This window comes from Hirundo rustica, chromosome 3 (genome assembly GCF_015227805.2).
Source record: "Hirundo rustica isolate bHirRus1 chromosome 3, bHirRus1.pri.v3, whole genome shotgun sequence".
Taxonomy (NCBI): domain Eukaryota; kingdom Metazoa; phylum Chordata; class Aves; order Passeriformes; family Hirundinidae; genus Hirundo; species Hirundo rustica.
The window spans coordinates 107,862,360-107,889,605 of NC_053452.1; the positions used below are offsets into that span (position 1 = coordinate 107,862,360).

Genomic DNA, 27,246 nt, shown 5'->3' on the forward strand with positions numbered 1-27,246 from the left:
CAATTTCTGCAGCTCTCCCTATCCCTCCTGGCCTTGCTCAGCAACCCTGCCCATTTTTTATATATATATATATATATATATATATATATATGTGTGTGTGTGCATTTTGGTGTGTGCCTTTCCAAAGGCCAAGCTCAGAGCAGGGTTCCCCTGTCTCCCCTGGGTCACCCTGGCCATAAGCCCGAGAGGGATGGGGGATGTCCCTCTGAGACTGAGGCTGCCACCACCTCTGTGCCTTGCCTGTTCTCCCCTGGAAGGGGGGCCACACGGCCCCAAGGGAATGTCTCCTCAGCCTCTGAGCTCTGCCTGATACACTTGGTTGGCCTAAGTGGAACTTCTTTCCCAAAGGTTTTGGATGATTGTCCAAAACCTAGCCAAAATTGTCTTGGTTGGAATGATGACCCGGGGTGGGGGGGAGGTGGAGCTGTCTGTGGCAGAGGTATCGGGTCAGCATCACCCTCTGGCTGTGGCAGTGGGATGGAGGTGAGGTAGGAATGCTCTTTTCTTTGAGTTAAAGGAGTTTTTCTGGCAGTCTTCAAATTGCTGCCCTGGGTTTCCTGGTGGAAAAATAAGGGATCCCTGGGGGAAGGCAGGGAGTGGAGAACCTGTGGCTGGCATGGGTTGCAATCACTTGGTCCAGGCCTGTTTGCAGTAGGGAGAGGTCTGTCAGTCTGCTGGCAGAGACAGGAAATAGGGAGAACCAGAGGTTAAAAGAGTGAGGTCTGAAGCAGAGCTTGTGCTCTTAAAAAGATGGGAGTGGCCCTGGAAAGCCTTAGCTGGAGATGCCTCCACTCCACACGGTCGGAAGCAATGGCCCTGTGGTCTGGTCCTGCAGGAGGTACTTCTTGGTGAGTCCCCTCCCTTTCCTGCACAAAACTCTGTTTCCAAGGCATACTGGGAACCCGGCATAAGGCCCACAAGTCACACAGCCATCCTGAGCATGTCTGGAGAGAAACAAAGGTCCCAAGTTCCCTAGGGAAGAGCCATTTCACTCGGGTTCTTCTCTTTCCAAATAATCTCTATAAAAGCACTAAGCTCCACCCTGTCTTCCTTTGGCATCTATTTCCCAGGGAACTGTGTCACTCCCTGGAGTGCCGGCTGCCCCCTGCTCCATTAAGGGAGCTGGATCCTCCAGGAACAGACCTTTCCCATGCAGAGGGCTGAGTGCTACCCTCGGGGACTGCTGTATGAAGGGCGGTGCTTTGACGTGTGCTGGAAGGGCTGCAGGGTTTTATTAACTCAGGAGCTGAGTATAAATTACACCTTTACACCAGAGGAGCTCTTCATGCATGCCAGGGTGTGCTTTGGATGCTGGGAAGCATTTCTGCTGCACCTCAGTGGCTTTTGGTACCAAACTTTGGCTTCCTGAGTAAGTTGGCTTAGACTAGAGATGTATTTGCACAGATTTTGTGTTTGATGGTTTTTTTTTTTTTTTTTTTTATTGTGGGAAGACTGTTGGTGTGTAACCATCAGTGCTTATTGGTGACGGTAGTTTGCTTTTGGGGAAGATAAATCCCTGCTGGAAAACTTGGGATTTTTCCTACATGAGTCCAGTTGCTCTCCATGGCAGGGATACTCTGCTGGGAGGGCTGAGCCTGGCCAGGGTAGAGAGGGAGTTGCCTCAAAGACCTCTACTGAGATCCAAATGATCTCAAAGATCAGAAAAGCCTTTGTGAGGTTCAACAGCCCCTTCTACACAAGTGCCTCAGTAGGAAGTAAATGTGTCCATTGAAGACAGTGACAGATCCACTGGGATAACAGCCCCTGGCTCCCTCCATCCTCGCCCATGGAGCCTGCTCTGCATCCTCAGGCTGTGGCAAGTGGCAGCTCAGAGTGAGTGTGGTGCCCATAGGTCTCATGTACTCCCTTGACACCTGCCGACCTCATCTGGCTTTACATCCTTGCATCCGAGAAGAAAAGCCATCTCCCTGCCTCAGCATGAGTGTCCCTGTCTCCAGGGGGATGCTCAGAGATGGAGGTCAGGGCAAGGATCAGGTCCGTGCCATGGGGTTTCTCCCTGTCACCATTTGGGGAGGCTGAGGATCCTGAGTGGGTGAGGAGGGGTCAGCACGAGGGTTTGTGGATTTCTTCTGCCCTTTGGCTTTAGCACAGCTGGTTGGGGAAGGAGGTTGGCCCAGCAGTGCTCCAGCTGCCAGATTCCACATCAGTTATAAAGTTACCAAGCTTTGGAAGTACCTAATTTTTCAATTGCTTTTGGTTGTTTGATAGTTTTTTTCACCGCTGAGACAATTTTTTTAAATGTTTTTGTTTCTTTTACCCCCTCCCCTTCCTTCGAATATTTGTGGTGAAGGTTCATGGGCAGTTCAAATCCAAGCAAGATAAATATATATATATAGCTCCTGGCAGCCCCTGCTGGCTGGTGGCTCTTGTGAGCCTCCACCAAAAAGGTGTCCTGAGATCTGCTCCTGTGGTACTGTGTCCAAGGGGTGGTAATGCCAGTGACTCCCAGCTCCTGTGTTTTTTTCAGCCAGAGCTGCAGGGAACAGAGAGATGTCACCAGCCTCAGGTCTGGAGGTGGCTGATGGAGAGTAAGGTGACAGGTAGGGTCTTGCTACTCTTCACCCCAACCCTGTTTCTGGGCAGTACCCACTGCTGGGGCTTTTGTCCTGAAATCCATGATGGCTTTGCTGGTGCTGGGGACAAAAGTAGTGGCTCAGTTGCTGCAGTTCCATGGCCTGGATCACTATGATAAACGAGAGGGGAAGATTTGGGGACAGTGCAGAGGCCACTGCTGGCAGCGATTCTGTCCATGGTTTCACCCATTTGGAAACTTGTCCTGGCACTCCCATCTGTGGGCATCCCTGAACAGGGGTCTTTGGGGGAAGCAAACGCCATCCCCCCGAGAGGAGCCCAGCGGTGCTGGGGCCTGTGCCAAATGCCACCCGTTCCTTTCCTGGGCAAACAACCTCTGGAGGACAAAGGGAGGGAAAAGGATGGAGTTGGATCCCCTGGAGTGAGTGTATCAGCTGCAGGGCTTGGCTGTCACATTGCTCGTTGCTCCCAGAGGAGTATTTCCAGAGCAGAAGCCACCCACTGCCCCCTTTATGAATCCCTGCATGAGGACTGCAAGGGCTGCCTCTCCAACCCCAGGCAGATTTGGAGATTGCACCAAACAGTGGAATTAGTCTTGGGCAACAGCCATCAGACCTGTAGCAAATGTGTAGAGGTTTAGATTAAATATTTGGGGAAAAAAGTCCCAAAAAGAGTTGTAAAGCTCTGCCCAGGGAAGTGTAGAGTGACCATCTCTGGAAGTGTCCAAAAATGCTGTGGGTATGGCACTTGAGAAGATTTTTCAATGGTGAATATGGTGGTGATGTGGGGTTGGTGGTAGGACATGATCCTTTCCAATGTTAATGATGACACGATTCTAAATAGAAGTGGTGGGTGTGAAAGCCTTTCCCAGGCAGAGAGGTTTTCTCAGCTGAGTTGTTGCAGCCCTGCACTGTTGGGACAACACAGGGATGTGTCTGTAGAGGCCACGGAGCAGTGAATCCTGCCTTTGGAGAAAGGTTGGTGGGGCCATGGCTGCAGGATGGTGGTAGCCCAGCCCTGCCCCCATCCCTGGAGCTGCTCCTCTGCAGAACATCACCCTCTAATGCCAAAAGAAAGGCCCAGAAAAAATGTATTTCTGATCAATTTCCTCTTGCCTGAGCTGATTTTTGGGCACATGTAAACCATAAATATGAGACTAGAGGTTGAACATGGACAAATATTAATTCAGCAGTCTCAGAGTGATTTTAATGGATAATTATAGGTTCTCAATCTGCAGTATTTATACAACCTTTCCAGTTAAAAAACAACCCAAACAGTTTCCATGCAGTGCATATTCTCCTGGAGGATTTGTTTGACCTTGAGCACCATTTTTATCTGCAGGATATAATTCTAGTAAAACTAGAAATATTAAGCATTTGAAAAGGACTATGTATCCATGCTTAACTGGCGCCCTCCTCTCTGACATGGGAATGTAATTACACAGGAGTAGGGAAACTTGCAAACTTGCATGTCTGCATGGAAGTTTGACTTAAAAGCACTGGGGCTGGGATTTGGGGCAGCCTGCCCAGCTGGGACAGGGACTGACTGTTGTGTGTGCCTTGTCTGGGGGTTCTTTGAGCTTGTGCTCCAGCCACTGCCTTCAGGAACAGTCAGAAGTGAAATGACTTTATGCCCTGTTTAACCCTGGTGACCAGGGGTGCTTCTGGCCTAGAAATACTTCACAAGAATCACAGATATTTTTTTAAAAGGAATAATTGCTTTTTAATTCTCTTAAAATAGGGCGCTTGTCTAACCATGTGCCCCCCACCCCTTTTTTTTTTTTTTTTTTTTTTTTTTTTTTTTTTTAAATCACACTTAAATCCAATGATAGGAGGAAAATACATATCCTCTGGCAGAGAAAAGGCTTAATATAGAAAAGGGCTTGATGTGGCTTCATCCTGGCACAGCTGCATTGATCCCAGTTCTGATCAGCACTGGCACATAGAGCCACGTCCTCTTTGCCTGTTGGCTGATGGTTGGCATACCCATGAGGAAAAGACTGCAAAGGCACCAGCTCTGATCAAAAGCAAACCCCATGCCTTGAGCCTTCTGCTCCAGTTTGAGTGCTAGCAGCTCCTGTGTGTGTTTAACCCAGTCCTTGGCTGCGCAGCTCTCGCTGGGTAGTGCTGCTGAGATTTATCCATCACACTCCCCTTGCAAAACAAACAGCTCCTTTTACAGTTTTCAGCCCTTACCCAATGTGCACGAAAGTGGTGTTTAGGGACAGTCACCTGTGCTGGCCCCCACGGAACAGCAGACACACACATCCCGCTGCTGGCAGGGAAGAGACAAGAGGGGCTGGGGCATCCCTTAGGACACCCTGGGAATGCAGGTCCCAAGGGCTCCATCTGGGCAAAGGGAGCAGAGCACCTTGGGTGCTGAGGGGTGCCGTGGCTTTGCTCTCCAGCCTTAAAAGGAGTTTTGCCCTGAGCTTCTGCTTGTTGTATCAATAGCAGTGTTTATCGTTACATCAAAACCCACAGGACCCGTGTTAACGTGGCAGATCCATCATGAATGCCAGCCCAGCTCATACTTGTGTTGGACTACAACTGGTGGGAAATGTCATGGTTTCCTGCTGAGCATAGAGTGAGTTCTGAAATCCAAGTGCCTTCTCTTTTGTCTGTGCTGGGGCAGCAGGGTCACGTGCCAGGGAGAAAAAAAACCAAAATACCTCTGTGGAGCAATGGCAACAAGAGCCTGGGCATTGCCCAGAGGCTGTCACCTGAAATGGGGCTGTGTGCTACTGTGTTTGGCAGATGATCAGAACAAAGGGCTATCTCATGGATCTCGGATGGGCAGTTCCATCAAATCACTTGCTGTGTCCCCTGTCCTGGGTGCAGCTGGAGTTGTGGGGTGAGTTTTTCTGTCTTCATATCATGCTCTGGGTAGGTGAGTGGATGGGAAAACCTGTGTGGGAAAAAGCAGTCTTTGAGAGCAATGTCACTCTTAAGTCCTCATGACCAGCAGATCATGTGTGTCCCACTGGCATCAGAGCAGCTCCCTTGACATCAGGGATCCCTTTGTGTGGGCTCAGAATGGAGATTCAGGGTGGCAGGAGCAGAGTGTAGCAGGGTCCCCACTGTGGGAGTGTGTCCTCCACGACAACACCATGAGGAAAGGAGTTGGGAGGACCTGTTGTGTGGGTGGGGTGTTGCTGATGGCTGGGGGCCTGTGACTTTGTGTGGGAGGGGGCGAGTTTTTCTGACTTTCCTATGTTTGAATTAATGGCTGGTAAAAGCGCGATTAATGGCTGGTAAAAGAGCGAGATGTTCCACCCTCAATTTTGTCATAAGCTGGTTTATGTCTTCCAAGGTCAAACCAGCTGCATTCAGTCCTTGTAAGCTCTTTGCTCCTAGAACAGCGGGTTGTGAGGTACACAGAGGTGCAAAGATGTCTCTGAAAATCACATGTCCTATCAGTCAGTGATCTGGGCCTTCAGTAAATGACAACAATTTGGAATTTGTGCTGGTGTAACCCACTGACCAAGGAGCCCAGCCTACATCTTAAAGGATGTTTTGCATCTTTGCACCTCAAGACACAAGTAACCCTGTGTCTGCTTTTCCCTTTTACTGGCTGCAGTACTCAAACAAGCCCTGAATTTTCCATGTTGGAGAGGAGCCTGATACAGGTGGTGGTGGGAAGGAGCACTGGCAGGCTGATGGATGCGCCGTGTTTGGCTCTTGCTCAGTGGATGGATTAGGGTAAGAAATCTGGGCAGCAGAGAATTTGCATGGAACTGGTATTGAAAAATCTTAAACCAAAGCCTGGTCCATTCCCATCCATTCCATGGATGAAACCAGAACTCCACACATTTTCAATGGTTTTTCAGCAGATTTTGCTCTCCATTTTTCTGTCGTCACCGCTTAATATTTCAGTTTTACATTTTGTGAGCTCATTTTTCTGCTTTGTTACTTGTGCTCAATGCTTTGGTTTTCAGGATGGGGAGTGTGGAGACTTGCCGTGGTGTTTGGTGGGGGAAGGAGGTGAGGAAGGGAAGGCTGAGACTCAGCAGCAGGAGATTGTGGTGCAGTCCGTGCCTTTGGACAGGGGACAGAGAGGGGACAGATCTGGCAGGATTGAAGCTGGTGGGAGGAGGGGAACCTGGTCACAATGGGTCATGCACTCAAGTGCCTTTCTGATGGAACATGGGAGTGTTTTGAGTCTCCCCTCCCCTTCTCTTTGCCACAATGTCCACCTGTGCTGGTGCCAACCTGGTCTCCATCATCAGAGGAATGATACCCAGGGGCTGGGCCAAGCCCGGCCTCCCTGGGAGCTGTGGCACTGGCCTTGATCCCAGTTTTTGGGAAGATGATAGCATTCTCTGTGGTATTTCATTCATTTCCTCCATCTTGCTTTGGTGGAGAGGGGAGGAGAACAGTAGAGAATAAACAGGAGGCAAAGTTTAGGGCTGCTTTGCTCCCAAGCTGGTCATCCCAGGGAGCTGTGTGCCAGGAACTGCTGAGCACCAAGGGGCTCACAGGAGCTCAGCCAGCAGAGCAGCGTGAAACAGCATCCACAGGCCAGGAAAAGGGGTGGTCACACAGGGAAGGGCCAGGCTGTGGTCCTTGAAAGTGGCAGTTAAGTGGGTATGTAGGAAGTGATCAGCTGGGATGGGGCATTTTGCAGCAGCTCATCCTCTCCTTGCCCAGGGAGGGGGTGATCATCCTGCTTACGTTCATCCCACTTGCTGTGAGTAATTAACCTTTTAAAGAAAAGTTTGAGTTCCTGAGGTGCTGAAGGTCCAGAGCTTCCACACGCTTCAGCTGAAGCCACATTTGTGCAATGCCTTTGCAAACGGAGCTCTGACAGCCTGAGGAGAGGTCAGGGGCTGTGCCCACCTGGAGTCACCAGCTCTGTCTTGCTCTGCAGCTCCCACTGGAAAAGCTGGTGGAGATGCTGCTCAGAGGAAACGGGCACTTGTCTGTGCAGCACAGACCTGCTCTGCTCCTGGAGTGCCCTGTCTCAGATGAAGCAGGGAGCAATGTTGATCCAGTTTGCTCAGTCCCTTTGTATCCCATCACTGTGTGCTCTGTTTCTGGAGTCAAGTCAACACTTTCTGGAGTTCCTTTGACAAAACGAGCCTCTCTGCTGGTCAGTCGTGGTTTTATTTATATGTTCTTTTCTTTGATTAGAAAGGAAAATATCAAAAAATGAAAAAGTTTCCAATAGCTGTATTTCTAGTAGCTATGATTTTTGAAGCAATACTCATATCCCTGTGTGTGCCTCTGAACTATCCATGTATTTGTTCAGCTTTTTCAGGTCTGGGTGTGTGAAATATCTCTAAAGATAGCTCTGTACGTGATGGTGTAAATGCATTGTTTGTATTTGTCTAAAGTTTAAATAGATTGTACATATGGGATTGTAAATGAACTGTAAACAGCAATCTATATTTTCTTGAATATATTATATAGCAGTATATATTTGTTAAATAAATATTCTTGTATACTCTTCAATAATCTTTTTAATATTTTGTACAGATAAGTTTATTAAATATTTTATTGATAAAGAGACCTCTGCAAGATTTTCTTTTGATGACTTGTGCCTGTGTCCTAAAACGAGATGTCAAGAGCAGCCTTTGTAAACCACCTTTATTCCCTGGGCAACTGAAGGTGTTAAACCAAAAATGAAATGCCCATTCATTTTAAACTGCCTTCCAGGGCAGCCACAGGCATTTTCCAATAAATAAAGTCACAGAACAGTGAGTGTTTGTGATGGATTTATCATCAAAATGTACATCCTTTTTCTTCCCCGTGTTTCTGAATAGTGCTCGCCTGCCATGGTGAGTAGTTACCCAGCCCCAGCCAGCCAAACAGGATTCCCTCCATTGACTCCATCAGGCTGGACAAGAGAAGGCTCCATGGAGACCTCATTGTGGACTTCAGCGCTTAAAGGAGGGCTTATAAAAAAGAGAGAGCAACTTTTTACGCAGGCAGATAGTGACAGAACAAGGGGAATGGTTTTAAACTAAAAGAGGAGAGATCTTGATTGGGTATTAGAAGGAAATTCTTTCCTGTCAGGGGGGTGAGGCACTGGAATGGGCTGCCCAGAAAAGCTGTGGATGCCCCATCCCTGGAAGTGTTCAAGGACAGACTGGACTGAGAGTGAGGGGCTTTAGCAGGTGCTCCTGCAATGAACATCACCCAAGTGCCTTGGAGACAGAGTGAAGGTAGTAGGCACTATGACTCTCTCCTACATCCCTAAGCACACACTGCTGTGAACATGCAGGTGTGGATTAAGGCACATTTGGAGGCATGGAAGAAGTCCTCAAGGATTCGGGTGTGTGTTTTAGACATAACAAAGCAAACTCAGCTTTCAAGACCCAAAAGCAACGTGGAGAACTGACCTGGAGTGAGGCATGGTCATGTCTATTCCCAGAGCACACTGAGTGACAGACCAAGCAGGACCCACCCTTTGGTCAGTATTCTGCACGCCCACATGCCCATTTTATGGTGATACTGGCTGAGGGGATCTTTTGGTAAAGGTTCTCTGGGGAGGGAGGCAGGATGGCATTTTGCCCCTTGCCCCCTGGCCCACTCTGTGAGCAGTTTTACAGGAATGTGCTGTAACAAGCTATTTTCAACAAAACATTACAGGGTGAGAGCAAATAGTTATTCACAGGCATCCCACCACGTCTTCAACAAAACCAGTGGGAGTGGTGGGGTTTGTGTTAAATGGACATGGGTTTTTACTCCACAGCACTGCAGACTGCTCATGTGATTGACAACATAAACTAGTCAGTTTATAACTGAAGAGAAAGCAAAGGCACAGCAAAGGACAGAGGAGATGTCCAAGGTCACACATGAATTCAATAGAAGAAAATGCAAAGCATTGGTAACACAGGACATCTGAATTGGGGCTGGACGGCTCTGGACGCTTAAAATCCTGTGGGTTTATTTTGTGGGTGAAAAGACAAGTTCTTTCCTATAAACACCAATGTGTTGCAGTACCGCCGCACAATGAGAGCATGTTAGCACTTCAAAACATTTATGTTCTGTAAATGGTATTCCTGTGTCCTACAAGTTAGATAGGAACAGCTGAATACTTATCAAATTTTAAGGGTGCCTGTTAGGAAAGAGAAGTGGATGAGACTTGGTATTGGGAAAGCCTGTTTTTCCTAATTCTAAGTTACCTCATCTCATGGATTCCTCTCAATGTAAGAAGCACAGTATTTTGGACTCTGGGGGCTTTGTTGAAGATGTTCAAAGGGGGAGAGCAGGAGGCTCCCCCGTTTCCTCCTTGATTGTGAATTGATTCAAACAGGATGGAAAAGATCTTTGAGTGTCTGACTGGCAAACCCTGCAGTCAGGTACAGTCAGATGTTTTAAAAACACCCTGTGTTTTATTAGCTGCTGCAAACTACCTTCCGCAACACAGCTATTATCCTGCAACCACATTCCTGCAATAGGCAAAACCGAGGCTGTTGACTATCAGCTCAAGCACTCTGAAAGTTTTTAATTAAATCCCTCTCTGCCTGTCCCATCTGAGCACGAATGTTAGCCTGTTCCATAACTTCTGCGTGATGCTACTGAGAGCAGCGATCGCTCCTGGCAGCTGCTTGTGCTGTTACTGCTGGATCTGCTGCTTGTGCTCAACCCCCATCAGCTGTTCCAGAAATATATGCTGTTTTAATAGTTCCTGGTCACTCACAAATGCTCTCTGGATTCTTATTTTGTAAATGTGCCAAGAAAGAGAACATTTGCTTGCAAGTGAAGAGCCTCAGAAACTTATTGTAGTTGGGAGTCTGAGCATGACCTGTGACACAGAGTAAAACAAGTCTCTTGGGTCTAGTGAGTTTATCCAAACCCAGTAATAGTCTGAGTGACTTTAAAATTCTAACATTGAACATCTTGTTTAAAGTCTTTGCTGGCAATTAGCTAGACCAAAGAAAGGGGTGGGGGATGGATGCACATATAAACCCATTTTCTGTAAAATAAATACATAAATGACCTCAGCTGCAGAGAAGAGATTATCTGCTGTGGCTCTTGTATGCAATCTGTCTCCGTGAGTCAAGAATCTGGTGTTTAGCTTGGAGTCCAACTCCAAATTCTTCACCATAAACACTGGGCAAGCACTCATCCAGCTTCCTGAAGGGACGAACCTCACTGATCCACACACTCTATAGCTCATTCAGAGCAGCTAACATGGAGCTGGAGGCAGCAAGGGGAAACTGATTGATTGTTTTGGAGGGGTTCTGGATAAAAATGCTTAAGCAAGTCAGGTGCCTACCACCCACAGATTTTCTGTGCACTTGGCAGATGTCTGCATTGTATGTGAAATTTGGGGTTTGGCAAGTATTTTTGTAGATTTTGTGTGTAGGAAGTAATAAAGGAGCTGAACTAGGACTAAACAAGTTACCAAAACAAATAATCGAGTTACATTTTACCACTGGAGTTGTGTATTTTTATTAAAAGGTATCGATCTAGCAAAACACTTGCACATGAATCAAAGTCACTGCACTAGCAGGGTTACTCGTGTGGTGAGAATCAAGCACAGATGTGAATGACAGTGAGTAGGTGCTACAGCTTACAGTCAATATATTTGTGATAGGTTTTCCAAGAATTCTTGAACAGGCAAAACCACACCGTGTTTTCATGGTAAATTGGCACATTTGGACCACGAGCGCTTTTGACACTCTTTGCCTGGGGCAACAATGATCACCACAGGCTTCCAAGGAGCTGGATTCTCACTGCGTGGGATCTGCTCCTCTTAGGAAATACAGCTGTGGAAACTAGGCCCGTGTGTTTTAGCAATGTATAGAGTAGCAAATTTTCAGATCTTAGCCTTACAGTAACAGCTTCTAGGAGGAAGGTAGCAATTGAATCAATTATGGTTTTGACAATACTAGAGAAAATTCTTTTAAGAAAATTGTAAGGCATTCTTCTGCAGTAGATCTGGCCATCACTGGCCAGACCTAATCTCAGTTTAGGTCTTAATGCAGTTAGGATTCAGTATAATGGATTAACTTTTGTATAAAGGCATACACAAGTCTAGTACAAGTATTGCTAAATTAATTCATCATACAAAGTATACTCATAATGCACTGTAAACAACTGCTTCTTGTAGGTGCTTCAGTTTCCAGGCTGTAGTAGTTGCTTGTCATCTTTGGTTAATGCAAGATTCAGTCTGGTCTCAGGAGATCCACTAGAACAGCTGAACTCCCACAAACTGAGTCTCTATCGATTCCCTGACTCCACATACTTCAAAGAACAAATGTTTTGTTCAACCAGATCAATGTGCAAACCAAAACAACCAACCGAACTGCAGTTTTTATGCTGCTGACATACAAAGAGGTACACATGTAGATATATGTGTACATTAATATATCTCCAGGTATGTGCACGTCCTCCCCAGCTCCGCCCCAGGGAGCACCTCAGCCAACACACGAGGGAGCATCTGCCACAAGGCCATCCAGCTGGGAGGGTGCCAACACCTGGGGGCTATCACACAGACACATGGATTTCTATCACACAACTATGGATTTCTACAGTGAGCACAAGGATTGTTCTGATCATGACAGAATATGGACCCGTAGAAAAACGGAAAGTCCCGTGACTCTCCAATAAGCAGAATCAGTTGTATGGGCATAATCCTCTCAATTTGAATGTGTCTGGTTCCTCCCCATGCTGCTGAAACTGTGTTCCCAACATTCCTGCTCCACTTACCAGTACCATTTCATTACATGGCAGTGTAATTGGAAAATCCACTGGTTAGTCTCAAAAGCTAAACAAGTTTCTGATACAGAGAAGGTCACTTAAATCCAGTGTCAGTCTGCAGGTTTGAAAACTAATCCAAAATATCCAGGAACTGAACTCTATTACAAGTTGTTCTAAATATTAGTGAAAGGTTCAAGCGGGGTTTAGAGAGCAGTGGAAGGGGTGTGTATAATCATGTAAGAAAACGAAACAATTAACTGATCTTTCTGCATCACAGAGAACATTCTCCAATACCATTCTCACCATTCCCCAATACTATTTATTACCAGTATCGAAACTGGTAATAAATCATGTTAGTAAGATACTCAATGCATCATCTAAATTCATCTGTTTGCAAGGGCAGGACCTCCCCTGACTATACTCTGTAGTGTTTTGCTTATTTATAAATGTCTTTATGAACTCCACAGGGAGACTATTTCACAGGTTCATGGCTAGAAAGCTTTTCCTGATTACACTTGGCTCTGTTCCCCATACTTGCAATATTTTCATTTCTGGCTATTCCCTGTAACTTCTTTTGTTATCACAACTGGTAGGATGCTTTTTTTTCTATTTTTTTTTTTTTTTTTCCATCTGTAAAGGAAAAGGTTCACCAAATGTGATGAACAGGGAACTTGTCAGCAACATGCAAGGGTCTGATTCTCAGCAGTAATGTTCATGCCATGTCATGGGTGCAGCCGTGGCACAGTAACAGATGTTTTCGGATGGTGAACTTACCTAATTTGTGGCTTGGCAGAAAATTTCATACTTCAGTCCTTAGAGCAACGAACTGAAATTTAGACATGCATCAGAAGTGGTTTAATTTTTTAAAGTTGCTGAGCAAGCACTGTTCTCATGGACTTCATTAGGAGAGCCAGGCCACCTAGAAGTTGTTATACATGGATTCTACGATCCATTTTAACTTTTAAATACTGGTATTTTTGACCAGTTTACTTTCCCTTCTCTACAGTCAATTGAAAAATGAAACACTTTGCCATGTTCCAGGCAAGAGATCCTTATGTCTTCCCTTGCTGAGCAGCCACAGATACCTTACAGCATTTCTAACACCCTGTGGAGGCCTGGCAGTGTGCCAAACCCATGGTGAGACTTGTAGAAACTGCACACCTGATCTACACATCTTCCCTGAACTCATCCCGAGCTCAGGCTGACCACCAACCCCGTCTGACCCAGAGGAGACAATGTCAGGGTTGTCCAGGGCTTTGGGCTGCTCTGGCTGCCATGCACCTGGCTTACACAGATGGGTGAGACATGAGGAGAGGGCCAGGCCTGTCACAGCGTACCAGGATCCATTGACAGGACCCACATCCCCACACCACTCCAGCAGAGAGTGGGGCGGTAGTAGCTCAGATACAGATATATCAGCATTGTCTAGCAGACAATAAATATTCCACCCTTTGCCAAGTCTTCCAGAGTCTTGAAGACTCAGGATGAAACGACGTAAGCACTGAGTCAATAAAACTATACTTTGGACCAGCCAGTCTCTCTTTAACTTTCTCTAAAACATCTCAATAGAAAACAAGCATAACCTATAATAAACAAAAAAAAATTAAGACAGACTCTCTCACCAAAAAAAAAAAAAAAAAAAAAATTTACACGTTCACAAAATAATTACATCATTTTCTTGTTGATCACTGAATTAGTGTTTATAATTTGGTCAGATCGTCCTGAAGCCAGTCTGTGATCATGGCAGCCATCTCCTTGCTGGCATCGAGCACGAAGGCATGGCGGAGCCCCTTCTCACAGAGCCGAATGTCCCCGTCTGGAAAATCCATTTTGATCTCATCGTAGTAGTGCTGTGGACACCAGCTGTCTCCAGTTCCATAGTAAAAAATCAGCTAGAAAGAAAAGCATATCAAATAATCTGTGGAAAGTTACTGATGGAGCAACCAATACAATCATTTGGAAATAACGCATAAAATCCTGAGATATACAGTGAGGAATAGCAGACTGGTACTTCTTGGTTGTTTCCAGGTCTTCAGGTATGATGAAGACAATTAAATGCTCTGCAACTCAGTTTCCTCACTTGCAAAACTGTAGGACAATACAGGCTTAACTCTGAAAACAGAAATCTGCTGATGAAAGCCTGGCTGACTTAGTAAATTTCTTATTATGGCTCAAAACATCAAGTTGTCCATGGAGTCCACCCCAAGCACCAAGCTGCTGTGTTTTCCATAGCTGTTAGCAGTTTTCTGTTAGCTTTCCAGCTATTTAAAAAAAGCAATGACCAGAAACATCTTCACCTATATCTGCTTGCTCAAACCCCCATCCAACCTGACCTTAAATGTTTTCAGGGATGGGGCATCCACCACCTCTCTGGGCAACCTGTGCCAGTGTCTCACCACCCTCATTGTAAAAACACCCCTTCCTTACAGCTAGTCTGAATTGATCCTCTTTCAGTTTAAAACTACTGCCCCTTGTCCTATTACTAGAGGCCTTGCTAAAAATTTTATCCCATTTTTCTTACAGGCCTCCTTTAGGTTCTGGAAGGTGCTCTAAGGTCTCCTGCGGGCCTTCCCTTCTCCAGGTTGAACTGTCCCAATTTTCTATCTCAACCTTGTGAACTGCTGCCTGTGTGGAGTGCAGGCACCACCCAGAGATCAATGAACAACTTTCTTCTGGGATGCAACATAGAAGTAAAATTCTGCAGAAGTCCATTTTGTTTTGATCTTGCCCAATTGACCTCGGCCAATGACATACATGAAGCAGGTGCTACCTGCCCTAGAGCCCACCTAAACAAAAAAGTAATAAATTCCAGATGAATACCGTATTCAGGGAAGTGTCTTGTCTCTGTAAGAAACAGTGAATGTCACGTTTCCCCAAGACATAATTTCTCCCCATTTTTATCCTGACTTTGCATGCTATAGCTATGCTTTACAATTTCTATAAAATATATGAGGGGAAAGTAGTTTTCTGGAAGAGAGTAAAAACCCGTGGATTTCAGACTGTACAAGAAGATTAAGGAGGAGCACTCTTCATACTAAAATGTTTGGATGCAGGTACCAGAAGGATGCTGATTGCTCAACACATCACACAGCCTGGCCCAATTCCATTATTTGCATTTGTTTCATAGTTCATTTCTGTACTTCAGTGAATAATTGAGCAATGCTAACATAAATTAGGGGACAAGAAGTTTTCCTTTCATCACAAATATCCTCAATTCCATCATTTTTGTAGCCATGTGGAATATAAATAAATGGACCCACTGGGGTAGAGGTGGGCTAGGAGCCCAGACTGCATTTCACAAACTACTACAAGGTTTTGTCTAACTCACTTTTCTCTTGCTGAAGTTTGCCCAAATCTTGTATGTTATTGACTACTAGCTGTATCCAAAATACAGTATCTCAGTTGCACAGACACCAACCCCAGTTATACTTCTGTTTATGTGCAGAACATAGAACATAAACCATCCCATGTTAACAAACATTACTGGTTTCCTTTGTCACTCACTGCTTGCTGAAAACAAGGTGGGTTGCTTGCTCTAGCAGAAAATTTCTTTTGATCTTGCCTTCAATTCATCGTTCACAAGATGTCACACTAGCAAAAGTTCTTAAGAAAAGCCAGTGTAAAATGTCCAGATTCATTCAGGCCTTTTGGAAGCGAAACACCTGACCAAATTATGATTAACCCAGGGCTCTATTACTGACAGAAATAGAAATAAAGATTACGAAACTGAGTGGGGAAAAAGCAGTGCAGCAGCTCCAGTTTAATGGAGCAGTCCTTGAAATGGTCAGATTTTCTGAAAGGCAAGTCATAGAGACTTATCACATGATAATTTAGAAAAAGATGAAAAGCCATTTACACTTAGAAAAGTGGATAAAATACTTGGCTTAGTCTGCATGGACTGTGAAATGGGGTGTTCTACAGGTAGAGTTGTAAACTGGAGAACTCAGAGATTTGAAAATGCCTAAGTAGAAGATTTATATGCATTCTTAGCTTGGTATATTTGCATTACAGTTTAATCTTTCACTTCAGGATCCAAAGGATCCTTGACTCAATCCACTGACAGGATGATATTCAGCTGATGAGCTGCTATTTTATAGTATTTTTCATTTTAAATTCTGTGTGCAGTCTGAGGATTTATTTACTACATATTTCATGGTTTACAGACAGGATTTATTTTCTTTATGCTCTGCATTCCTCTGGCATGCACTGCTACAGGATTCACAGGCTCACATTTATTAATTTAGTTTTGCAACACCTTAGTGGCAATTTTTATCTTCATTTTGCAGGTGGGGAGCACAGAAATTAATGTCAGACTACATTTATTAATCTGAAAGCGTGTAGTGTAGAGTGAAACACCTCGAGCTGGTTTTCCAGCGTGTGCAGCATTACACAGTATTGACTATACTCAAAGGAGAGCACTCCTGGACTGCACTTGCAGGTGTTCTGAAACACTGTTTATCTGCCTGTACTATACATTTCAAGGTCTTAAGTGAGATATGCAGAAAAATGAGAACAAACTGTGGCTATCTATGAAAAATATCTGTGACTTCACCAAGAGCCCATTCTCTTTAAAGTCTACGTGCCTTTACCATGAATGTATTCACTTGTATTTCCATAGGCATTTTACCCCTTCTGCTACAGATGAGACAGGGGCTCTGCATCCTGCTGTCTCTTTCATTACACAGCTCTTTTGGTTAATGAAAGAAGAAAAAGGAAAAGGGATGTTTTAATGAAAGATCAGTGCTGAATACTTGCACAAAAGGTGTCTGAATTGAGGTCAGTGCTCCCCAACTGTGAAATGTTTGGTAATGCAACTGGTTTTAGCAGAACTTGTGTGTACAGTCTGCTGGGCTTTGAGGGGGTAAACCAAACCCCAGGTATTTCACATGTAGCACCTACAAACACTGCCAAGAGTGTCAACACCTCTAGATTTGCTGCTTGAGGCCTCTGTTCCTTAAGGTCATGGTGTAATTCAAAGAAGCAGCACTGTCAGCTTCTGGTTGGAGGAACATGGGACACCTTCTTGCTGGTGTCACACTGGAGGCATCCAGCACAGAAATTAATGATTTAGTTTGAAAATCTATGGTGTGTTTTTGAAGCAAATGTCTAGTTTGTCCATATTTACCATACTTTGGTTACCACACTTTGGACCACATGGAGTCCTTCCAACTGAAACTACAGCAAAGATGCTCTTCAGGATCATACTTAAAAAGCTCCAGCCACCAATGGACATTTAGTCCATAGGACCAGACAATGGTTGGCCAAAGTAATAACCCTCTCAAGTACTCCACTGGGAACACCAGGTCCTCACCACTTACTATCCAACTCTACAAATTTCCTTCCATTGTTTTGCTTCTGTTCATAAGGTAAACATAGTAAATGGCATCTGCTGAGAACAGGAACAATAAGATTTTGGAAATTTAGGTGCTATTCCAAGGAGAAGAGGGGAGAACTTTTACCAGCTACTGGTCTTGTCCAGTTATTTGTCCACTCTTTACAGGAATGACTTCTATTATCTTGTCCCTTTCTGGTCTCAAGACTGCCCTACACCCCCTTCAGTTCTTTATTTCAGTTCTATTTTCCATATGTCATTATTTCCAATCCCTATTACTTCTGCTTCTTGTTCTGGTCCCATGTTCTTGCTCTGCAAAGTCCAAATTTTAGTCTCCTGGGTCCCCCATCTCGTTTTGAGTCCCAAGTCCCACCCTAGTTGTTTTTGTAGAGCCTCTACTCCCAGCACTGCTCCTCAAGCACCTCTCAGAGTATCAGTTGTGCCTGTCAGCAGGGTTGGGTTCGGTTCAGCATCAAAACATCTATGTACAGGTCACTGTATTGTGGTGTTTACATGTGCACCTGCCGTCCCAATTTCCATCACACATTCTGGAAAGATGGCCTTGCTTGGGTAGCTCAAATGCACCACCTCATAAGCACCAGAAACCTTCCCCTGGCCAAACAAACAGAGCCTTTGGTTCTTCCTGCCTCCTCCTCCTCTCTGTTTACTGGTTCCTCACTAGTTCCCTCTTTACTAGCTCAGCACATGTCTCCTCTGCACTGGAATGAGAGGCTTCCTTCTCCAAGCTAGGATTGCTACCATGAGAAAACAACATATTTTCCCTGAGCTTTATTTGTAGACATTGTAAAATCCTTTGGATTGAAATAAATGACACTTGTGTCATATATGCAGCTAAGTAAGGTTTGGGTCTGTTATAATCAACTAAGAACAGTTTTTATACAGAAGATTTGGGGAGCTTGATTTGATACTGCAGTTATTTTGCCTGCTTATTTTATGTGTAGGTGTTGGTTTGTGCATTCTGTCCATGTGCCCATGCCTGCACATCCAAAACTTTAACAGAATTGTTAAGTGCAGAATTGTTTTCAAAATGCTGTATTACTGCTGGATTATGAGAAAAAAGCAAGACTGCAATCCAGGTATAAATCTTCAGTGATCTAGATGTTAGTACAGGGCCTAGGAAACCTGACAGCTACTTGACTGCCGTTTGTGAAATTGAGGATCTCCTTTTGAATGACAAAATGTATCTGCTCTTTGCCTGTGTCACACACAGACATGAAATATACAGACTTTAAAATGTCATCCTATTTCCTAACACATTTAAACAGCATAATTTTAGATATATTTAAAGAAAAGTTTCCAGAATCCATCTTCCCATCTTAATTTTAACATCAGGAGCTTTGCTATTGCAGCAGGCAGGCAGGAATAATTAACAAACCATGTGTAACCAGAGGCACATGGGATCTCCATTAATGTAGCGAACACTGGCATGCACTGTACAGCCTGCATGAATCTGTAAAGTGAATATTTTCCTGTGGATGGTGGACGGCTGTAAAGACATCCTGAGTCAGCACAACCACTGCACCAGCAATGGAAAGCTGCTGCCAATCTAAACATTCAGAAATGACGAGTCAAGCCCCCCAAATAATTACACTATCTTAAAAATAAACAGATTTGCAAAACAATAAATAGGAAGTTCTTTCTGGTTTTGCTGTGGGCTTAAACTTTCCAATATTCGAATTTTTTTAAACTTTTCTGCCATGAGGGTGAAAGGATTATCTTTTATTCTTTTGCAATATTGAATGGTGAGACTTCCAGATATTCCTGACTCAGAAGGGAAATGGCAGCTACCACTGGACATGACAAAGACTTTATGATTCCTGATGCAATATCCTGCTTGCTATGAGTGACTGAAACATGTCCTCCTTCAGTATCTGCAGTTGAGGGCACAGTGAAGGGGATGTGGGCTGTCTTTGCCAGCCATTTCAATGCTGCATTTGAAATAGTTATGCCATTTCTAAACTTCAAATAGCTTAAAAATAACAGCAGTATTCCTAGATGATGATTTACCATTCAATGGCTCAGTAGTATTTTCAGCCTTAGCTTCTGTAAAATAAAACACAAGTCCAAATAGGGCTCTGTCAGCTCTGTACCCTGTAATATGGTATGTGTACTCTGACACTGCACAATAATGGCAGCTGCTAAGTAAACATCAAAAGAATCTGAGATTTGTATCAACAGGATGTTTACATTTTAAAGAGTTTCTAAGAAAATAATAAAGATTTCCTGCAGTTGACTCCATTGGCACTTGTTATAGTAAGTATGACAGTTCACAGAAGTACAAATTACAGAGAGATTTCTTTTCTGCCTCTTCTGTAACTGTCATAGACCAGCACTGAAAAACAAATAAAAAAAGTTAAAATATATTAATTGAATTTTTTCCATCTCTCTGGAATTCGGTACATGTTACAACAACTTTAGGATCTTATTACATGGGCAGGCACCACTCCAGCTGATGGCCGAAAGTGAAGGACTGATCTCTGTGGGCATAAAGGAGTGGCACACGTGCAATAGCAGGACTGCACCAGTGTCCTTGCTGAAATCCTTGTCTCTGATACACTCACATTTTATCAGTCTTACTCCCACATACATTCACTGGCTGCCCCAGCAGCTTCTCTCTGGGTGACATCTCTTGACAGTAACCAGCCAGCAATTTTATTTGTGCTTGGATGAAAACTAGTTTAAAAGGCATTATCCCAGAATTAATTTTAATTTCAACCAAAGTTTATAGAAACTGACTTAGCTTCTCTGGAATTACGAAAGTGTCTCCACCTTATCCTGCCAAAAGAATAGGATAAATGACATGGGAACAGAGTAGTTTGGGACATACTTTTTTTAAATTTGCTTCAGTCGTACTCTGGGTTCTGGGAATTCAAAGAGTTGGCATTGCCCTAGGAAGCCCTAAATGCTTTGGGATATGGTTCTCTGAGATACCATCTCTTTCCCTCATGATCCTGCTGTGGTTGAGATCAGCCAGTCTGATGGTAAGGTCCTGGGAACTTGCTTCTCAGCTTGTTTTACCAGAACTGCGTTTTCTCAGCTTTCCAAGAGCAGTGTGAAACCAAATGTTTTCAGATGGACTGTTTTGGTAAGAGGCAGTTGACAATCTGGGGTCCACAATGCACTTTTTAAATACTGACCTGGAGGACTTGTAGCAAAGGTGTAATAGGTAGTTCAAGTGCTTGAGTTTATTTAACATAATGGGGGCCAGTGTTGTTAAACCAGCATAAATAAAAACCAAAACCAGCTTCCCTGTCTGGAAAGGAGGCAGAGAAACTCAATGTAATGTAAAACTGTGCTTTAAAAAAAGATGCACAGGATTTATCAACAAATCAGGGTGCTTAACTTATTTATATTATCTATGTTACTTTTAAAGACTTTAAAGCATTTTGAGGGTTTATATTTAGATGTGTCAGGAACACGAATATTTCAGAAGCCAAGTCTGTATAAATACCAAAATAAAAACAAACAGACCTGAAACCACAATTCAGCGATACTACTACTGGGACAGATTCTCCCAACTGTGTTCACAGCAAACAGTTTTTCCCTGATTATCACCCTAACACTGTCTACATTCAGTGGGACTTTATGTAAGGTAAACCAGTCAAATCTCTCTTGCAACAGCAGGATTAGCATCTGGCTGTAAAAGGCAATGTTCCCCAGTGGTGTGCACAGTAGGAGGTAAGAAATAAAGGGGCAATAAGGGGTCAGTGGTAACTTTTAAATATTCTTCAGAAGCTTGGGGAAAATATTGCTGTCTTTGCTCATTGTGTACAGCACACACAATTGTGTGCAGCACACTCTAAATTTTTTGGAAATTCTTGTCATCAATTCTTTACTAGAATACCACACAGGACAAATGATGGTAACAGGCACTCAGTTACAGAGTAAATGAAACATCACAGGTAAGTATATTGTGGTACACTGATTTTTTAAAATGCTCACTGGGATCCTTTTCCACCAAGGAGAGAAGCTGCTGATCCCTGATTAGGCATTCTGGGCACTTCAAAGAGAAGGTTGTTCTTGTGGTTAAATGACACAGCCACCAAAATCCCCAAGCATATGTGCAACTTCCCTGGCTTCAACTCTGCACCTCCAGGGAGTGCAGGCCAAAAAGGATGTGAGACCAGCCAAAAAAAGAGGTGTTCTTGGCATGAGAGAACACTTTGCACCTATTCAGAAAGAGTGTTTGGAAGGTTTTTCACAGATGTAGGCAAGCACCTCACTCAGGCTGTGGGCAGGCAAAGTATTTGTAGCATTCTTTCAAGCGCAGTATCTTCAGATCATGCTCTTGTCACTGGGAATAATTACTAACCCCCATGGATGTCTACAGAGACTCAAACAAAACCACTGGGGAACATAAAAACAGCTGCTTCAGGGGTCAAAATAGTTCTTGCTTGCATGGTTTAAAAAAAAAAAAAATTCTAGCAAGGACAGTGTTGCAAAGGAAAAGCCTAGCACTTCCCTGTGGAAAGGAAATACTTCATTCTTCAGCCTTTATTCTAAATCTCTGCATGCCACTGTTTAGTTGATACTCTTGGAGAACAGGCTATCTATGGTATCATTGGTGTGATATAAACTTGCACTGCTTTAAATTCTAAATACACCATTGGAATAAGCATGAAGTAGTAAACATAAACTTCATTAATTCAATTTTTTTCAAAACTGTATTTCTTCCCCACTTTACCATCTATACATGGGTGGTTATAAGCCACCTGCAATACAAATTTCCAGTTTGAGTGAAAATAGGTTAACATGTTGATACATTTCCAGTTTAAACCTTTCTTCTCAGACAACAGGTTGCTTTTTTTTTCATCTTTGTATCTCTACTTCAGATGTTTCCTGTCTTTTTCCTTATGCAATCAATGCAACTGCTACACCAGACCACTGGCAAAAAACCTCCAGAAACATATAAATGCTTTTGGTTTAACATGCCAACCAAAAGAATCCTGTTTTGCAGTTGGAGGAGGTGGTTTATGATCTTAAAAAATTATGAACCACTATAAAAGTTCACTGATTCAAGAAGTCCTGAAGCCTGTGGAAGCTCTTCAATGTATTTAAAAGGGCTTTGGAGCAGATCCTACATTTCAAAATATGTGTATTACACATGGACTAATGAACCAGATATATCTCTCAATAAATGCAAAATCTGAGGGGTGATTATTTTAAGAGCCTCTCCTCTGTAAGCACCCTAGTTTTACCCTTTCATGCAATTATCTTCTTGATTTATATAAGATTATTTTAATAGGTTTATACGCTTAGAAAAAGAGTCAATAAGGCAAAGTCTTAAAAGAGAGCAATAAACAGGGCATGATGCAAACTTAAAAAGCTAAGTGGTGTAGAGAATCTCTGTAAGGAAATATCATTGTCCATTCCAGCCATGCTAGTGAATGCCCAGCACATCCATTTTCCTGTGCCTTTTACATTTTTTTAATTCTGTTTGTAAAAGCTCCATGATGCTCAGTGCTGATCCATCTTTTAAGAACGTGGAATTACACCCACTTCCTTTTGTGCAGGAATTACAATAAACTTCCTCTAGTTCAGTAGTATCTTTGCCTCCAGCTTCTGTTAGGAAAGGGAGTTGGTGTTATTACAGTGAAAGAAAGTAGGTAGCTCAGCTGCTTTAGACATGATCAGCTAATAATTAACCTCCAGAGCTGAGGAAATATTTTATCAGTATCCCTTACCTTATTTGTTTGGATTTTCTGGTTTATCACAACCCCCCATGTCACTGCAATATGAAGCTCAAATTCCTGTTCAATGTACTGCTTGATCCGGACAAATAGTTTTACACAATATTTCTCAGGCTCTATCACATATTACTTTGTTAGAAGACAGGTCTCCATCCTCCTCAAACAGTTTCACTGCTATTTTATGTGCACAACTCCTGATTTTAAAAGTGGAAACCTCACTTAATTATCCAAACAATATTCCAGCTCTGATTCTTTCAACATAAATCCAAGCAATTAACCTTGTTAGACTAAGAATCTGCAGTCTGGTGATAAAATTTCTCCTGGTCCCTAGCTAGTATTAATTACAGCTAAACCTGGACATGGAAAGATTAGAATAATTTTGTGTCTTCTTTCAGATCACAGAAAGCAAATAAGATCCAGAAATAACTTTTCAATTCCACAGCAGCTGGCAAAGTCAGATGTTAAGATTGGCTTTTACCATATGATCACAGTGACTACTAAACAGTATAAATTTTTTGAAGTAACAGCTTGCCAGTTCTATAGCAACTTGGACTATAGTTCCTGTTTTTATAAACTTCCAACCTTTATAAGTTAAGTCCACTTTTATTGTCAATACTCTTCAAATTTAACATGATGCCAACTGAATTTTTTTCCCTTAATTCTTACATTCCCAGAAATTACTAGAAGATTAAAAAAGAGAAGTATTTAGCTTCACTTTTAGACCTGCTTTTTCTTCAGTTTTCTAACTCTTATAAGCTTGCTTCAGCTTTTTGTTTTCTTGAGTATATTTGCCACACATGTATGAGGACATAGAAGAATCAATAAAAGAAAGTTAACACAGGTTTGAAACAGCTCCTGCCTGCCAAGGCCATGCTTAGATTGACAGAGTAAACAAAAGCACAGATGGAGCAGGCTAGGACACCTGCAAACTCTTACTGTTGGCTATGGGCCTTCACTCAGTACAAGAAATCATAATTTTTGTAATGTGAAGCATCTGACAGACCACCTGAAATCACTGGAGCTGCAGTTGATTGTCACTACTACTGTCCCACCCAACAAAGCATTTCTGCTTCACTTCAAGCACATGTGCTTAATATTTCTACAATCACCTGGAGTCCTGCTCCTGCACTCTTCACTTTGTCCCCTGGCCAACACAGGGACCTGCAGTCCCACCCTTCAGGGCACTGACAGCCCTCACCAGCCTTGCCTGGCCCCCAGCCCACACTCCCTGCACAGGGCTCCAGGGTCTGCAGCTCTGTCCTTCTCAGGAAGGAGTCTCAGCCTCCCAAGCTACATTGTGGAGTGACTCCAGCCCTGGCCCCGTGTCCCAGACCAACACCAGATCTACACTGTACACAGCTTGACACCTGGATGGATCCCACCTTGCAGCTTCTCTTCCACCATGTCTTTGGCAATCCCTCCTGGATAAGACTTTGGACCCATGCTGTAGCCTTGTCTCCACTCCTGTCTCTGCACCTGTCCTCTTTTCCTCCTGACTGGATTTTCTGGAGGGATGCTGGATGTGTTTCACTGCTTTGCCTTTTCTGGGACAGTCAACAGACCCTGCTCCCGTGCTCTGCTCAGGTGCTGTGGGACTGCACCCTGCTTGGAGAGGGCACTGCCTGTGTGGGGTAGGCCTTGGCTCATGGTTCAGGGAACAGGCAGACCCTTGAGTTCCCTGACACTCGGAGGGGTGATTTAGTCAATAAAATCAACCATTTCCTTGAATTCACTGGGATTTTGATCAACCCATGGAATGTTTTGTTTAAGACAATGGGAGTATCTTCAGTCTGCAAGATGAGCCCTTCAGTCTCTTCACTGAGATTCCCCACCAAGTGCAGAACTTTCAGTGCTCAGCAACAAAAATAAGAAAGCCCAGGCATGCCAGGTACAGCCCAGGGATCCCTGTTAATGTGTGCTACTTCAACTCCTTTAAAATATGAATGTGCCTTTCAAAGTACAGAGAAAGCAGATGGGCTAAATAAAACATAAGTCTATTTTCAGCCACAAAAAGAAAGACTGTTTTAAGAAATGAACTTTATACCATTTCTATTTAAAAGGCACAGAGTAATTTTACAGGGATATAGGACCTCTGTCCTAGAAATCTCCATTCTCTGAGGAAAATCCTCTTCCAGTGCAGTGCTAGAATCATTCTTCCATCAAAAAAGTCAGGGATGATACAAAAAAATGGAGAGAGGAAGGGGACACGGTAGAATGTGTTATACTGATTACCTACTCACACAGAGGCTATCTCAGTAGAAGTTTATGAAATGTGACAGTTTTCTGGCTCATAAGCCATCTGGAATTGTCTGACCATGGTCACACTATTAAATTATCTCAGCCTCCAAAACATGGTGACCACAGGGTGACCACATCAGAACTCCAATTTGAACAGTTCCCGGCCTGTGCCAGCCCCTGAACCGTGACTGGGAAAATGCAACTGGTCCAGATAAGTACTTTACAGAATCTCTTTCAACAATAAATCCATACAGACAAGAAAGCTGAGTGTGAGAAAGGTCCCTGAAATGAATTAACTCATCTGTAGAGCAGTAGCTCCAGCCCCTCAGGAATTTCTCTTACACTACAGTCCAATGGCTGAAACAGTAGCGCCATAATTTTGGTGACTCCTCTCTGTTCCATTTTGAAGCCATGGAAGATTAAGCCTGCAGAATCCCCTGATAATAACTGACACCCCACAGCCCAGCTTCTTGACCTGTCCAGCAGCAATGTCAGAGGATTTGATCCATCAGTCCCTCATGTCCTGGCTGGCCACCTGCCTGAGTGATCAGAACCCAGGTAACTACAGGCCCCACTGGGAACCACACCTCATGCCCAGTCAGAACACAGACTGCTTCTTCTCCAGCAAGGAAAACAAACCAGATGGGCTAGTACATCTGATAGTGATGAATGCTACATCTGCAAAGGTGTGGATCAACACATTTTAAGGATCAGTGACCCCTTTGGCTTCTCCAAAGTTAATGGAATGACACTCACAAAAAAGCAGAATCAAGCCTGCAGGAATTCTGGTTCTGCACAAATATAACTGGGTGTAACATCTCCTCATGCATGCATTCCTTTGAAAACTGAGGATTAAACAGTTACCTTCTTCAAATTTTGCTTTATGGTTGTACTGTCTCTCTCCACCACCTTCATCATTTCTTGGCTTGCCATGTACAAGATGTTGGCTGCAAGAAAAAAAACCAAAAAACAAAACAAACAGGCAATAATGTAAATACATAGCAAAACTGTTAGAAAGAACAACACAGAAACAACTCTGCAAAAACGGAGAGCTACTAGAGCAGTCATCATCTTGACAATCCCATGGAAAAGAATGCCACTGAGAGAAAGCAGAGTTCATCTCACCTAACTAAATGATTGAAGGGAATACACACTGAATTAAGTCACCTATTAATTAATTCCATAATTAATGGAAAGGGAAAGGATCTTTGGATTGTAACGCTATCCATCTACCCTACAGACTTCTAGATCAGCCCATGGTGATGACTCTCTCTCGTGACCAGAGAAAGAACTCTAATGATAAGCTTTCACTACATGCTTTTAGAAAGGTAAAGGTCAGTATGAAAATCCCCTATGAAGGGTTTTCAAGACATGGCTTTACATACAAAGCATACATTACAAGGCATTATTAATTAGCAGATGATTAAATTATTGACATCTCAATATGCAAGTCATTCAAACATTCAACACAACAAATAATAAAAAACAATGGCAACTACAAATATGTGGTTGTTCTCCATAAAATTGATGGTACCTGTCCAGTGAGGACTGGACGGACCCCAAATGTCTAAGCCTTAGCTTTCTGGAATGTAAAGTATTAAAAATGGCTTAGTGTATTTATTTTGAGCTCATCTGCAAGATACTGTCTCAGAGACATAAATGATTCGGTCTAACATTCAGACACCTAATTAATTTTATGAAGTCTTGAGTTCTGGCATGTCCCATGTATGTTACACAGCAATGGGAACTAAGCACTTCT

At 43.5% G+C, this 27,246-nt stretch overlaps 1 protein-coding gene across 3 annotated transcripts in view; it reads right to left on the bottom strand.

Moving 5' to 3' along the window:
- Positions 1-10,939: 10,939 nt before the first annotated feature.
- The window catches only part of LDAH (lipid droplet associated hydrolase), a 111,566-nt gene continuing 95,259 nt past the window's right edge, over positions 10,940-27,246 (bottom strand). For all 3 annotated transcript variants that reach the window (XM_040060208.2, XM_040060209.2, XM_040060210.2), the window contains exons 6-7: positions 26,352-26,434; positions 10,940-14,098 (exon numbers count right to left, since the gene is read on the bottom strand). In XM_040060208.2, coding sequence (XP_039916142.1) covers positions 13,907-14,098; positions 26,352-26,434 — 275 coding nt within the window. In that variant the 3' untranslated portion in view covers positions 10,940-13,906. The remainder of the gene's footprint in view (positions 14,099-26,351; positions 26,435-27,246) is intronic.